Raw genomic sequence first — 16,889 nt, forward strand, 5'->3', positions numbered from 1 at the left:
TCTGAAAATAACATTTTATTAGCAGTAGTTCATTTCCACTTTGCATATCATTGTAGTTTCTTTCTTGCTTATGTTGTATGATACCAATTCCATGCATGAAACACAACAAACAAATAAACGTTTGATTTCCGGAGTTATAAGGGGTTTAAAACATTAAACGGAGAAATAAGAAGTTGAATGCAAACTGTTTGACATAATTCCTTTCAGCAATTTGGTTTAGTTTTTGGGACATCCAGGGGTGCCCATTACACCTTATACCTCCATACGGCTAGAGTGCTAACCGCACACCATCTCTCTCACCATACAGCACATTTGGTGTCCGATAGCATACTGTATGGCTTGTACCGTACAAACTTCATCCTTGTTGGTACACCCCTATTTGGCATCCATACAAGTGTTTCAAACTTACCATACTTCACTCAGCTAACCATACAGCTTCATTCCAGTGGCTGCATATTGATTTGAGAGGAGTCGTAGGGACGGGTTCTCACGTTATTTATTTATCCATGCCTTTTGGATGCATGAACCACTATGTTGGCTCTCATATATATGTGAGATTAAGATTTATCCTTCAATATCCACAACCTTGTCTTAAATTGTTCAATCATGAAGATAATTGTATATAAAGCATTGATGAAAGGTACTCCCTCAATAACACAAACAAATAACAAAATTAGAGAAATAACAAGAAGTTGCAAGAACAAAAAGTTGGCTTCTTATTACCTCCAAAAGTATGGAATTACAAATTTAAGAAATACAAAATGCAAAGCCACATAGGCATTTTCCTTACAATATTATGTAATCCAAACGCACCAACAACAACCCAAAATTTTCCTAGACAACTCTATGGGCCTTCTTTATATAGACAATTTTCTACTACCCAAGAAGGTTCTAGAAATTTAGCCCTAGCCCCTGAGGCCGACTAACCATAAACTATTATTATTTCTCATTTTTCTTATTGGTAAGAGGTCGAAGCCAAAATTGATTATTATGTGGTTTGATTAATTATTATTGTTTATTTATTTCAATCGAGTAGATTTGAACCCAAAACCTCTCATATAAGAGGCTCACAATTTACCATTGCATTCTAGGCTCTTATCTATTATTTTTTATATTTTATTACATTAGAGTCAACCCAAATAATTTCACTTTCCATAATTTGAGGTACCATAACTTCCAAAGACCATAACTCATCAACCATTGCTTCAATTGACTATTATTACAAAAGCAATTGGTATTGCAAGCAAACTCTACTAATAGGATGATAAATCTAAAATAAACCTCCATGTATGAAATCAAAACATTCTGAACTCAAATGGCCAACTTACTAAAAATAATAAGCTTCCAAAAATATCAACTCTAAATTGAAACAACCCTTATTGAAAAAGACAATAGAAATATTTTTTGATGATGCAAGATTTCCCTTGCACCCAAGATGCTCTTGCATTAGACACTCAGGGGAGTTTGAGAAGTGATCTTGTCACGTCTCAAGTGTTTAGTGGGAAACCAAGATGGTTAACCTCCTCCCTTGTCATTCGTGATGAAACTTCTACAAGCTTTCCTTTTCATTTGACTAGATATTCTTCATATGTCCTGCGACTATCCAGAATATCTTGAATCTCCTTTGTGGCTGAAGTAGTTGCCGGAATACTCCATTGTGCTTCTATGACGTTGTCTTCTCACCTTCTTCATCATACTCTGTTGAGATGTTAAATGTTGGTGAAATATTCAATTCGCTAGGCAACTCTACTTCATAAGAATTTCCTGAATATGCATCTTTAATATTCTGCATGGTCCAAACTTCATCTTCAACTTATTATATGTTCCTGCTATAAATCTCTCCTCTCTCAAATGAGCCATGATTTCATCCCCAACCCGAAATTCCTTATGCCTCCTTTTCGCATTTTCCTTAACCTTCTACTGTGCATTCATTTTAGTAATGGGAATCTTCACTTCTTCATGAATGTTCTTCAAGTGTTGTGTAAAGTCTTTAGCTTCATCTCTCCCATGTATCCAACTTACTTAATTTGAAAGCATTTTTGGGACTACTTCCATATACTATCTATAATGGTGATTTACCAGTGCTCATATTGACAGATTTATTATATGCAAATTATGCCTATGGTAAAATCAAATCCCATCCCTTTGGCTTATTTCCAATCAAACATCTCAGCAAATTTCTCAAACTCCTATCATTATTTTAGTTTCTCCATTAGTCTATGGATGATGCGATGAGCTAAACTTCAAAACTGTCTTTAACTTCCTCCATAATGAGTGCCAAAAGTACCCAACAAACTTGATGTCACTATCTAAAACTATGCTCTTTTACAGACCATGTAGTCTATCCACTTTGCTAAAAAAAACAATTCTACCACGTAAACAACATCATTAGTCTTCTTATGGGGAATGAAATGTGTACTCTTTGGAACCCTGTCAACTACCACAAAAATTGAACCATATCCTAGCCAACTCCTTGGTAAACAAAGAACAAAGTCCATACTAATATCCTTCCATGGCTTTTCTATTACAGTTGATAGCTGATACAACCCTGTATTTTGCTTTGCTCCTTTTTCTATATGAAATACTCAATAACTCTATACAAATTCCTTGACATCTTGCTTCAACTATGGCTAGAAATAATTCTCACTAATTGGATCAATGGTTTTTTCTCGACCAAAATGTCCAACCAGCCCTTCACTATGTTTCTCCCTCATAGAACTCTTTGGAATGTACAACTAACTTTCTCTTAATAGCATGCCATCTTAAATGATGAAATCCAACCAATTGATTATGTCTAGAGTAACACATTTTGTACAAGCTTCATCAAAATCAAGATCCTCTAAATACAAACTCGTGAGTTTCTTGAACCCAACAACCTCAATTTATATCTCTATCAGCAAAATATGTCTCCTACTAAGACCATATGCAACCCTGTTAGACTTCTCACTCGTGTTTTAAAACAAATGTGTAACTCTGCAGAAATTCAACCCAATTCAAATGCCTTTGATTCAACATTCCTTGACTATTTTTAAATAATGAAAAGCTTGATGATCAGCATATAAAACAAACTCCTTAGGTAGAAAGTAATGTCTCTACTTCTTCAATGCTTGAACTGTAGCATAAAACCCCTAAACATAAACAAAATATTTTCTCTAGCCATCATTTAACTTCTCACTAAAGTAAGCAATGGGTCTACCTTCTTGGCTCAAAACAACTGCTATGGCAGTACCACTAGCATCATAGTCTATTTGAAAAATCTTATTAAAATCTTGAAGTGCTAAAATAGGTTGTTTTGTAAATTTTTGTTTCAACAACTCAAAACTCTTATTTGTTTTTGTAGTCCACTTAAACTTTTTCCTATCCCCACTCATTATTTCAATCAAGGGTCCACAAACATTGCTAAAACTCCTAATAAACTTTTTGTAAAAGCTAGCCAAACTGTGAAAAGATCTTACCTCACTAGCACTCTTTTGAGTAGGCCATTCAACAATAGCCTTCACCTTCTCTGGGTTCATTTTTAGGCCTTCAGCTGAAACTGAAAATTCCAAGTATAAAAACTCATTCACAAACTGCAATTCTTTAAATTAATCAACAATTTCTTTTCTCTTAACTTCTCAAACACCTTGCAAATATGATTATATGCTCTTCCAATATCTTACTAAAGATCAAAATATCATCTAGGTAAACAATGAGAAACTTACCCAGAAATTCTTTTAATACCTCATTTATGAGCTAAATGAATGTGCTTGGTGAATTGGATAGCACAAAAGGCATGACTCACTTATACAACCCATCCTTTATCTTGAAGGAAATCTTCCATTCATCTCCTTCTTTGATTTGGATTTGGTGATATCCACTCTTCATATCTATCTTTATGAAATACAAAAATCCACTCAACCAATCCATAATATCATCCATCCTTGGCAAGGGAATTTTGTCCTTGATTATGATCTTATTGATAGTCGTAGAATCTATGCATATCTTCCATTCGTTGTTTTTCTTTAGCACTAATAATGTTGGTACAACACATAGACTTGGACTCTATCTAATCAATCCCTTTTGCAATATCTCCTGTACTCGACTATTCAATTCTTCGCTTAGAGATGGTGTCATTCTCTGTGTTTTTTTATTTGGAAAACTGGCTCCTCAAATCTTTGATGGCTACTACTTACACCAAGTGTTGATCTCCATTCTTTTATTTGCCAATGATGTGAATCTCCTAACTTCTTCCCCCGAAGGGCTTCAACAACTTCTTGATGGGTTGGCCTCCTTTTGTTACTCACGCGAGCTAGTGGTGAACTTGGGCAAGACCTAGGTTATGGTCTTCAACTATTTGAAAACCTCACACCTCCATTTTCATTTCCAGGGCGCCGAGATTGACATCGCATCTTCTTATACTTACTACTTACTTGGGGGTTAAGTTCTTTGGACCTCCTTTCAGTTTGAGACCAACCATGCAACCTCGAGTCAGCAAGGGGCTTGGCTCCGTTGCTATGCTTGAGAGACAGTGTTTTTGTCACCACTTCTAGGACACCGCGACCGAGATGTACCTTCTAGACTCCCTGGTTAGGCCAAGTGTTCTTTATGGCTCTACTATGTGGGGGCCCTCCCTCTTAGAGTCTAACTAGGCCTCAATTGAGAGAGTCCAGACTCTCTTCCTTCCACGCATTATCATATGTCACTAATCCACACCTCACTGGATCATTTTGGCTAAGTTTGGGGCTCATCCTTTCAAGTTGAGGACCATATTTTATTTGGTTTGGTTTCTTCACTAGCTTCAGAGCTTTGCTGACTCTTCTGAAAGTCATCACAGATATTCCTACCTAGCCCATTGTTCTTCTGAGTTGGTCGCAGGTGTTGGAAGGTATTTTCACCATGATAAAAATGCCAACCTATTGTGAAAATCTAGTTTTAAAATTGTACACTTATTTCTATGTTTTTTGTTGCAAAGTTCTCCTAGCAAAACCCTCGTTTCATCTCCCAATGTATAATTTCATGTTTTACTCCTTTGATTTTCAAAACAAATGTTTTAAAGGTTTCGAGCTCTAAAAGAATTTTGAAATTCTAAATGGCGATTGTGCGACCAAAGGCTTATCTCTCTATCGCTGCTTTATCAAGCTTTTAACCCTATTATGGTGTGACGGTGTAACTCAGTCAATATGGCAGTGTTCGCAAGGTCTCCTCAATTATTGTTGAAGGCATATTTTAAACAAAGAAGGCATGACGAGGTTAAGTGATGAGCTTTTGCAGCTTCGTGCAGTTAAGTATGAAGTTAAAACTTCAAGTAGCGACCATGTGAAAGTGCATTCACACTTAATCGCTACCTTCATGGAAGAACGAAAATCAAACACATGGAAGCATTTGAAGATAACATGTTATGAACCAGCATAAAGATCTAAGTAGCGATGGTGCGACTAAGGTTAGGAAAGTTGTGCACGGCTTTGCAACTTAAAGTTTAAACAGTTGGCATGATGAAGCGACCTGGCGATCAGCTTTGATTGCACAGTTGCATGGCTAAGGTTGCAGTTTAATAAGATAGCCACGATGATGTGAAACAGTCAATGATGCCTTAATAATTCTTGACCGCTCAATCACTAGGTTTAAGTGGTACTGAAAAACACAAGTCACGAACTTGCAAAATAGGTTAGCATGTTATGAAGATTCTTTGATCGCGCAGCCACATGGCTAAAGAATGTAGTTTGGTAGATAGTTGCGAATGGGGGAAGCAGTCAATAAGCATGAATATGATGCTTGATCACTCAATCGTGTTGTTCAGGCTATTAAGTAAAAAATAAGCCGCGAACTAGCGAAACAGATCAAATCTTATAAAGAATGTTTGATCTCATGATCGCGCATTTAAAGCTATAAGGTGAAAAAGAAGTTGTGAAGTCGCGATCACTCAGACTTGAGGTATACCGCGGAGTTGCAAGCATTAAAGGGTTAATGTTAGAATCAAGCCGTGAAGCAACAATCAAGACATGATAGTAGTGTTCACTTAGTCGCGCGACTAAAAGAATAAGGCAAAAGGGAACCCGCGAAGCAACGACAAGGTATTTCAGAAGTGTTTGCACTTTTGCAAGGTTTAAAGAACAATCATGAAGATAGACAGCTAAGTGGCAGTTAAAGGTTTTGCAGAGTCACAAGCAAAAATAAGGGTTAGAAGGTAAGCCTCATGAAGCCACGAATAACTAATAGTGCTAAGTGTTCGCATGGTCGCTGCCATAAAACATAAAGACTAAAATGACTGTTGTAATCTCATAATTGCCAAAAAGAGTACTATCTGAAAAAGTGTAAAAAGGGATTTTGAATGCTGGCAGTACGAGTGCCATATAGCCTGATTGTCATGCTTTTCTGAGTTTTCGAAAATTTTCATGCATGTCTTGAATTATAATGTCTCGGCTCTTGGATTGGAAAATAACCCTACAGTCTCCTGGCTACTAAACCTGCACGTGTTATTACTCAATAACCATTATAAAAAAATTATAAAACATTATACGCTTAGGAATTGAGAAATATATTCTAATCAATGCTTCCTTATTAAGGAGAGGTTGCAATCAGTCACTTAGCTCCTGGGGGAGGGCCTCTTGGGGCTCCTATACAAAACAGCTCTCCACTAAGTGACTTCATCTCACAATTACTCTCGTTAAGCCTTATGGATGATTGATCAGATACATCCATCCTTCTTAGGGGAGGTTACTCTCCTCCTAAGCCTTATGAACTACCTTAGGCATGTTCATCCTATCTAAATATGTTTCAGTCTTTCAGTTTTACTGACCTTCAGAGATGTTATATCTCTGCCTTGATTCTTATTAAAAATTATAATTCCCTAAGGAAGGATGTCCTCCTTTCTTGGTATCTTCAGTTCAATTCCTTTTGAATTCTGCTCAGATTCTACTAGCTCTAATACTGAAGTTATCTGGTTCGATTTATTTAATTAGAGGATATCGCCCCCTGTTATTCCTCTATGGTGTTAATTCAAATGAGTTTATTTGATGGTATTCTGATGGGACGATTCCTTGCCTAGCAATATGATAATCCTGTCCTAAATACTTTGCAACAGCTTCTATATGTCTTTTGTTTGCTAGGGACGAAGTAGTGAATGCCTGAAAGTTTGTATCAGGTTTTTATCCTTTTATATTGTCGCCCGTACATAGATTGCTCTTCGTGACTTGTATGTGACTCCACCTAAAAAGAGTCAAGTGTGGAATGTCAGGCTTCTGTCCTTGTCAAAATACTATGTCAAACCCTTCAGCTGTGTCTGGTGACTTTGTGGCCTCCGCAGGATCTTCTCTCTCTCCCTTTGATTTGTCTTCTTTCCATGATTAAATGCTATCCGACTCTCGCCATCTTCTTCCCGTTTCCTTTCTATGTCCAAATTTATCATATAAATACCATGGCTTTATTAGGAGTCACAACCAAATGCATCGGTCATGACTTTCATCTAATTTTTTTTGTTTGATATGATAAAAATAACACTTACTATAATATTTTAGTAATTTGAAAGAAGGAAATGTATTTATTTATCATTATTTCTTTTTTTATAGTAAATGTCTTGTAATAATTATTATTATTTTGTAATTTGTATTGATAACAATAAATTGACTATTTATTATTTTGTTCAATAATTATTGATTATTTAAAATATCAATATTAATAATGAAGTTATGAAATTTACAACCATACTTTATTATTTTTATAAAAAAGTTGTTCTCTCCTAAGTCACGGGGGTCGTTACATCAAAATGCCAATTTCCATGCTCAACTACTATTAAAAGGTGATGTAACAGAATTCCAATTACAACATTCACAAAGTTCAAAGCCAAGAAGAGATTGAGCACAAAATTGTTCAGAGAGATTGAATTGCAAAGAAGTGATTGAAGGTTCTGAATTTTTTTAAAATGGCACAAGAGGAGGGTAAATTGATTGCACAGGTGAATATAGAAGCTTCTCAAGGCACTGAGCATGCCAAAACTGTTGTTTTTCTAGGATCGTTTCTACAAACGTAGTAACATTGCCAATGTGATTGATGTCTTCCAAATGCAGATTTGGATCTCATATATATATATATATATATATATATATATATATATATATATATATATATATATATATATATATATATATATATATATATATATATATGCGAGGGGAAGACATGTCTGTTGAAGAGACATGTCCCTATAGTTAATCATCATTAGTTACAGTCAAACCCATCTTCGCACAACTTCTAGGTCCACATCTATAGTTGCAGTTAGACCCAAATCTAAACAACCAATGATATTTTATTACTACTAGAAGGGAAACAAATGCTAACCTATCATTTTCTCTCACAAATTGCATAAACTATAGTGGTCCGTAAGTATGTTAGTACACCCATTCATGGGTGTTTTGGGGTTAATCCAATCTCAAAAGGGAGAAGGCATTATCGATACTCCAAAGGAGGGATGGATCAAAATTAATTTTAATGGGGCAGCAAGGGGTAACCCAGGTGTATCAAGGTGTGGATGTGTGACAAGAGATCATAAAGGCAATATCATTGCATTAACTGCAAAAATATTGTCGGACGAAACAAATAATATTGCAGAATGTTTAGTTGCCAAGGAAGCTTTGGAATTAAGAGTAAAAATTGGAGGTCAACGTATACATTTGGAAGGTGATTCAGAAATCATCATCATTGGCATCAAGAAAGGAAAGATGGAAGCATGGCATTTGGATCAAAGCATACGGCAAATCAAGGAGTTGCTGCTAGATTTTGAGGATTTTAAAGTTTCTCGCTATTACAAGGAAGCGAATAAAGTGGCGGATCGGCTAGCCAACTTAGGTACTAATTTAACATTGGGTCCTCAATATGTAATTTGTGAGGACTTCCACCACCTTGGAGAGTAAATTAAGAAAGGAAATCAGATGAACATTAGAGTAAATATCCCACTCATGGTACTACATTTTGATGTGTGAAACATTATGATTTAGACTCACAAGGACATTAACCACCCTAGGGTAAGCAAAATTGATCATGGTACCAAAACATTCATTGCACGTAGCAAAGAAGTGTCTGGTTGACTTTGGTACATTTTCCAGAGTTTCCAAAGAGTTCCGAGGGTGTTAAATTCAAGCGGAAGTTAAGGAAAGGTCATTGTTTTTCACAAGAGACAAAAATGGAGGTGAATTTTGCTCTTGGTTCGGATTTGCAAATTCAAACTTATGAAGGTCAGATTTCTCTGCGGCAACCGAAACACATTGTCATTATTGAGGATCCAAGCTTTATGAAGGGTATTCAGCAGCTTTTTGGGCCAGAGTATTTGGTTGATTTTTGGAAGAGGTAGTCCAATCTAGACGTGGCCTCTCTATTTGTGACATTTGCTCTATTGGTGGGGGGATCAAAAGATAAAGTTCGAAGGGTGGTAGCTGAAAGCATTGACACACAATGGCTTCTGGGACTGGACGAAATCATTGAACGAGCGGTTCTAGGGGTGGGGATTGAAATGGGCACCGAACCCTAGCAACTGATCAGCGGAGGGGATTCCTCTATCCAACCATTGGTGGTTTGGTTGTCTTCAAACCCACAGGGAGTGCATATCCCAAAAGATGTTGAGGGATGGAAATTGATCCTAGATTACATGGCTGAGAACATTTGGGAGCCGAAGGAGGGGCACGGTTTCATTAAGGCGATGGCAAGGAAAAACAATTTGGGCCCTGGACAAAAAATTCGCCATCAAATTGTGAAGAAATCTTAGCTGAAAGAAGGGGTGTCAACTACAGAGGGGATGTGGGTTGATGCTTCTTTGCTGCCACAGGAGGGAAAAGGCAAGGGAAAGCGTCGCAGGATGGGACAGGAACTCTCAATGGAGGATGATCGTGCTACCTCAACATTTACTCAGGAGGAAGCGGCCAACTGATTCAAGGTGTAGCTGACGATGGAGGTAGTGGCGCTGCTTTTTGGGTTAAAGTTTGGTTAATGTATAGGTGGGTGTTTGTACTTTTAGGAGTGTTAATACTCTTTTTTGTGTTATATTCACCTAATGGTATATGTAAGGGGAAGGGTAGCTATAAATGCAAGGCTTGATGCCATACCAATATAATGTCTCTTTTTCAATATTAATACAAAACAATATTACCAATCAAAAAAAAAGTATGTTAGTAGTACACTCATAATCAAAAACATATAAAATAGCTATTTTGAAATCATAGATGCCATTATAGCCTAATCAGGTAACATAATAAGTAAATTAAAAAGTCAAAATGAAAAATCTCATATTGTATGTGTATGGACATCAAAAAACTGAAAACAAAAAATTAGCAATGGTAAGCTATGCGGCAAGAGAAATTAGACAACCACTTTAGTAAAATACAGATTATAATATTATATGTTTAGTTTGTAAAATTTGAACTGCACATAAGTCTAGATGTAATTATACAACTATTATCATATAATCATATACCTTACAGCATATACTAGGAAAAGACTAAAAAATAAAAGAAAAAACTATATGCAGTGCTATATACCTGAGCTGGAATAGAGAGATACATGTTGGCAAACGATGGTATACTATGATAACCATTGAAGTCACCAACTAAGTTTGCCTTTAGAAAGTTGTCATCTGACACTGCCCTCTTATTTTGGGGGTTCACATTAATTATTGTCTGCAAAGCCAAAATGAAAACTTGGTATATGATTGACTTCAAAGTGATTCATTTATAATTAAAATCAGACATTCTTGTAAACAATTTAAGATAATACTGGTGTCATTCCAATTGCCATATTCATTTGAACAAATAGTTTCCCAAATAATAGATGGTAATAATTTTCTCCTAGCTACAATTATGGAATACCAATTCTACAGGTACATGAGTTTAAGATTTATTTTGTTAGAGTATTCAATGATTCACATACAATATAAAAAAGTTATTTTTTGTAATAACCCCAACAGGTTATAACTTTGTCAAACACAAAGTCCTCTCTAATTCATTTGTTTGACATTTTGTCAAACACCTTGCAAGCAAGAGATATATTGCATATGTAAATTCCGATTGCTTTCTAAATGCCAAACTTTAATAAATATGCTTCCAAAGAACACATCAAACAACTAAAAATGAAGATGCAATTGTTTTTTTAATAACACTGATTACAAATAGGAAAATATGCATCTATATAAATAAGATGTTAGGGCAACAAAATCTGATATAAAACTCTGATATAAATCAAATTACAATAGATTTTACAAACCCTACCAATGCCCTAAATATCTACTCTCAAACAATGCAAAATGTAGTAGATAAAAACTTGGAATTGCTCCAAAAACATGAATTTTCTTGTAGGAAATTCCAACTTATGCCTTACTCCACAAAGTTGGACCTAGGCCACAAATTTGGCACAATGAAAAGACTGGTTTGTCTTCTCCAACTGTTACAACCCTTCGGAAGATATTTCACCACCTCAATTATGCAAATCAATGAGAGTGTTTGTTCTCAATGACCAATATAACAACTACAAAAACCCTTGGCTCCACAAGCTGTCCAGCAGAGTAGATGGCAACACATTCAATGCTCAACAGTGAGGCTGCCCTCCCTATTTATTCTTTTCCTTCACCCTTCTAGAAGGAAATAAAATATTATTTAATTGCACTCTCTAGAAGCTTCCCCCCTTTCCAAGGCGATAATTAGTTGTACTTTAGAAAATGCACTCTCTAGAAGCTTCCCCCTTTCCAATAAAATAATTAGTTGTGCTTCTAGAAAATTAAATTAATTAAATATAAAGTAATCTTTTAATTTTAATTTATTTAATGACTTTATAAAAAATTAATTTAATCAATTTCTCCTTATTTCTCCACTTAGCCTTCGAATAACGTAAAGGTTAAGAACTCCACTAAGATGCTAAAAAGATGGGGACATTACATTCTTGGCTCAATATAGGTATTAAAATAATACTGCCTAAGTTATTCTATTTCTATTTTTAATGGTCACTTTTAGATATTGTAAAAGTCTTGTATAATAGATTCTTTCTATTATTTGAATGTTTCGTTTAGCAACATCTCGATTGTAAACTCTATAAGAACAACCCTTTCTTTGTTAATAATTCATTAAATTATTTTTTCAATCACCTCTTGTAATATGGCACCAGAGTGGGGTTCTAGTTTTTTGAAAAACAATTCCTACGAAAAAAATTTAGCATATTTTCCAAAAACAAACTTGAGTAAATTTGTGGGTCTGTTCTAGGGAAATTCTCTTCCTAGCCCAGCTCCATCCTTTTTTTCCTTATTCTATGTGATATTCCTTAATTTTGATCAAAAGAACATAACATATAAATAATAAGGCAAGGAAGCATACTTTGCCATATATATAATCTCCTACATAGTAGTTAGTTCATCATTGCATTTGTATTCTTAGAAACATTTTATAATGTACTCGTGCATGATTCATCACCACATACATGTGCATCCATACACATACATACATACCCATGCATATACATAGATACATATATGCATACTCACTTATATCACTCAATCATTCTCACATGTATGCATACATCAACATGCTTCAGTACCATATTCAGATACGGCATCATTATGATCCATGATCAGGTGTCACTATCAATCCATGGATAAACAATTCACGATTATAATGATCACTTATGATAATTAGTATCATTGTTATGAGTAATTAAATATCGACAAAAATGGATACTTATCGGCACTTGATTATAGTATCATTCCATACAATTAGCCTTAATCCCATTGCTCTTACATTATAATCAATTCATAAGCCGATCCTCTTATTGTGTTTATTGATTAATTATGGCAGAAAACATAACAAATGGAGCTAATGGTTCATTGTGCCTAATCAAATTTTATTTATGATCAAATTCAATCAACTATGGAGGTGTGAATTAAGAATTTATTTTATATTTGTTCCCTTGCAGACTTTCGCTCATTAAGCATAAAGTTGCTAACACAACCTCTCATATATATTGAATTCCGGGTATTATAACATATTAAAGAGGGAACAAAACCAAGCATATTTATATTTCTATATTAGAGACGGCTCCAAGGAAATAGTAGATCATATATACACTTAAAAGAATATCTGAGATTGCATATTGCCTATATATCTCCCTATCACAATAGCATATTATTCACTGTCTACCAGAGATGGCTAGCAAGGAATGTGCATGACTATATTGTAATATCAGAGACAACCATAGACTCTCATTGAGATTGGACTATTGTTGTAGACATAGTCTTGTAATCCATTGTGGCATCGGAATTACAACTACAAATATATGCATTTTATCCATCTCAATTCATTGTTGCACCACAATATACTGTTATTGAACTATACATTACACATTGCTACATATAACATCACATTTCATTACTTCCTTAAATTCATCATAGCATTTGAAATTACCAAAGATATCATTTCATTCTTATTGTACTCATATCACATCATATTTGCTGACATCGTAGAAAGAATCTAGTAATTCCTATAATGTCCTAATATTCATAGAAAAGGGACATTGCATTCTACAACCCGCATGGGATTGTCTCTACTCTATTTGTGGCTTGGATGTTTGTCTTTCGTGCTTGTTTTTACTCTCTCCCATTTAAATCTATTCATAGCTGTTGCGTAGACCATTTTATTGATTTCTCTTTGCTTCGCATGGCTACTATTCTAGGTTGAAATGACATTTAGCCTTCCTATGTATTCTAGGCATCACTTTTCTTGTAACTTTTGCCATATATTTGGCTCAAATGTCTCTTTCTACAGGCATTTATCCTTTTTTTCGATGGATCTAAGCTAATTTCACACCATTTTTTTCACGAATAGGTTTTTTTTCCATAAACATAAACAAAAAAACCTACCTTTTTTATATTGACAATATTTATGAATGTAATTGTTCTTTCTTTCCTTATTTGTGGCTCAAACACCATTATCATCTTGTGATAACATTTCTTTGGTGATCTATTTTTGTAGAGGTTTTTTACACTTCTCATGCCTTCATCCAAAAATTCGCAACTTTATAGTGTAATGTACCCATGTCCCTGTGGAGGATATCAAGCATTGCCTATGCAACCTATTAGCACTTAATGAAGTCGAGTGTCACCTTCATACAACCATCCTGTATAAACCTCTCTCTCCTTTGACATATGCACACTATTCTGGCTTGAAATGACATTTCTCCTTCATATGTCTTTTGGGCATTACTTTTCTTGTAACTGTCACCATTTCATTGGCTCGAATGTCTCTTTCTACAGATATTTTTCCTTTTTGCCGACATATCTAAGCTAATTTTATGCCATTGCTTTTATGAATAGGGTTTTTCTACATAAACATAAATGAAAAAACCTACCTTTTTTATAGCGACAGTTTCTTTGAAAGTGATTGTTCTTTCTTTTCTCATTTGTGGCTGAAACGCCTTTATCATCCTGCAAGAACATTTCTATGGTCATCTACTTTTGTAGAGGTTTTTTACACTTCTCATGCCTTCATTCAGAAATTTTCAACTTTACAGTGTAATGTGTGAAGGATATCAAGCATTGCCTCTGCAACCTATTAGCTGCTAGTGAAGTCAAGTGCCATCTTCATACAACTAACTCGTATAGACCTCTCTCCGTCAACATATGCACACTACTCTCCAATGTGCGGTCAAACTCCTACAATCAAATACTCACCTTGTTACCCTAATGCCATACAATCTTATCATACAATAGCAGTCCAATCGTACAATGCCTTCCACCAATTCGTATGGTTATTTCTTCCCAATCATACAACCTTTTGTATGGTCCTCCAAAATTGCTCATTCAAAAAAATATATCTTTCCTTTGTTCAATCAAATCTATCGAACTTCTTAATGCCAAAATATTCAAAATTCACACAAATAATTCAATATAACAATAATACTACTTAATATACCATTGTAAAGAGCTTTGATGCCACTGTGAAGAGCCCTGCTAGCTCACATTAGCACTACTCACACCAGCACGGCTCTAATACCACTGCAGTGAACCCAACTGACTCACACTATTGTAATGTTTACTAATATTGTTTTTTGTTTTGAAATTGTCTTGTGATTGTGTGGTTCTGTACAAAAAGTGTTTTTTTCAATTTTTCCCACAATATGAAATGCTGAAACAATACTGAAATGAATTGCAAAATAATGTGTAACCACTATGCAAACCACAATAACTATAAATCAATGGTGCAATTTATTATTTAATGCTCAAGGAATTCAGAAATAAAAGAACATGTATGCCAATGTGAGAAATCGAATTTGCAATAGAGTGATTGTTGATGAACATGAACAATGGAAGACTCTCCCTAGTTGTATTATTTAATTTACAGCAATTTGAAGTAAGCTACATCCATACCCCAACAGATGATAGACATGCGGCTAGTAGAGGAAATGTTGCCCAAACTTGATCGCCAATCACACCCACGACTACCAAGCAAGATATCGCACCCCACAAAAGGCCCTTGTTATTAATGTGAGTAGTAATGCAGAAAATTGAATGCCTAGAAAAGCATCTACAACAGAAATAAAATCGTTGTCCAATAGAAGATAAGAAACTCACAAGAAGTTCACAATGCATAAACAAGCTGCCTAGTAGCAAGGCTATCAAATGCCCAAATTATAGAAATCAATGCTGCCTCAAAGAGAGAAAATAGATGCCCAAAATTGAGGTACAATGGCATCCTAATTCAAAGATGTGATATGCCAAATTTAATCTCAAGTTCTCCATCACCAGGTGGAGAAGTGCAACCTCTACAGGCATAGTGTCTACATGGAATAAACCTCTATGCCATAATGCTAGATAATATATCTCTGATACCACTATAGGAACCCCAAACAAATTCCAACTCCAACAAACATCAAATTACTTCACTTTTGGATGTTTGACATTTTGTTAAACACTTTGCATGAAACTTCTATTTCGCTATCCTTTATTTTCAGATTATTATTGTCTATTCTTTTTAATGACTTATGAAGTTTCTTGAGGGTTTGAAGGTTGACAATTCTTGTGGACTAATTCCTCTTGATTTGTGCATCAGTTGTTCTTTCTGTAAACCAATTGAATCAGTGTTTTGAATCTATACTGAGTATTTAATTCAGTGCAATTGCGACGCCCTTAATATTGTTGTATATAGGGCTATGAATAGTCAACTTGTGGATATCTTAATCCTTAATTAAGTCATGTTATCATTATTATATTAGTACTTAGGTAGGTAGGTCGGCCTAGGTCTTATGTAGGGTTGTGTCTATTCAACCTAAGCATAATTAGGTATATATAGGAGGTTGTGAGTCTTATTTCAACATCATATTGTGAAGTGTGTTCTCATTAGAGATATTTGGAGGTTGCCCCATTGAAGTGGCCTATTACTCTCAATTATTATCAATTATTTATATAATATTTCATATTATTTCTTCTATTGTGCAAATTATTTCATTATAAGTGGTATTAAAGTATGATCTTGGCACTATAGAGGCAAGATTTTTTCTCAGCATTGGGGCGATTTTGGGAAGAGCATAACTTTTAGATTTTTGCGAATTTTTCAAAGATATATAAATGGTTTTTGAAGACCATATTAAAGAAGCTATAGTCCAAAATTCAGAGGAATTGGAGCAAATTTGAGCAAATTATTGCAAATTTACTATTTCTATACAATTTATTGAGATCTTCATAACTCTCACATCCTACCGAACTGGAGTATAACTTGTATTGGATTTTTTAATACATATTAGAGGAGTAAATTTCAAAGCTTCGAGAAATTGAAGAAAAAATAAGCAAGATATTGCAAAATTAGGAAAATTCTCTCTCGAGGGAGCAAAATTGCTAAAAAAATTCTAGATCTTATTTCCGAGTAAGGGTATCTTGGCCCTAGTAAGTTACA

At 34.9% G+C, this 16,889-nt stretch overlaps 1 protein-coding gene across 3 annotated transcripts in view; it reads right to left on the reverse strand.

The window, feature by feature from the left end:
* The window catches only part of LOC149557439 (protein HAPLESS 2-like), a 322,953-nt gene that overhangs the window by 184,634 nt on the left and 121,430 nt on the right, over window positions 1–16,889 (reverse strand). For all 3 annotated transcript variants that reach the window (XM_089832085.1, XM_089832084.1, XM_089832086.1), the window contains exon 8: window positions 10,503–10,640. In XM_089832085.1, coding sequence (XP_089688211.1) covers window positions 10,503–10,640 — 138 coding nt within the window. The remainder of the gene's footprint in view (window positions 1–10,502; window positions 10,641–16,889) is intronic.

Source organism: Cupressus sempervirens, chromosome 5, assembly GCF_028749045.1.
Source record: "Cupressus sempervirens isolate cs-2001-9-10 chromosome 5, ASM2874904v1, whole genome shotgun sequence".
Lineage (NCBI taxonomy): Eukaryota > Viridiplantae > Streptophyta > Pinopsida > Cupressales > Cupressaceae > Cupressus > Cupressus sempervirens.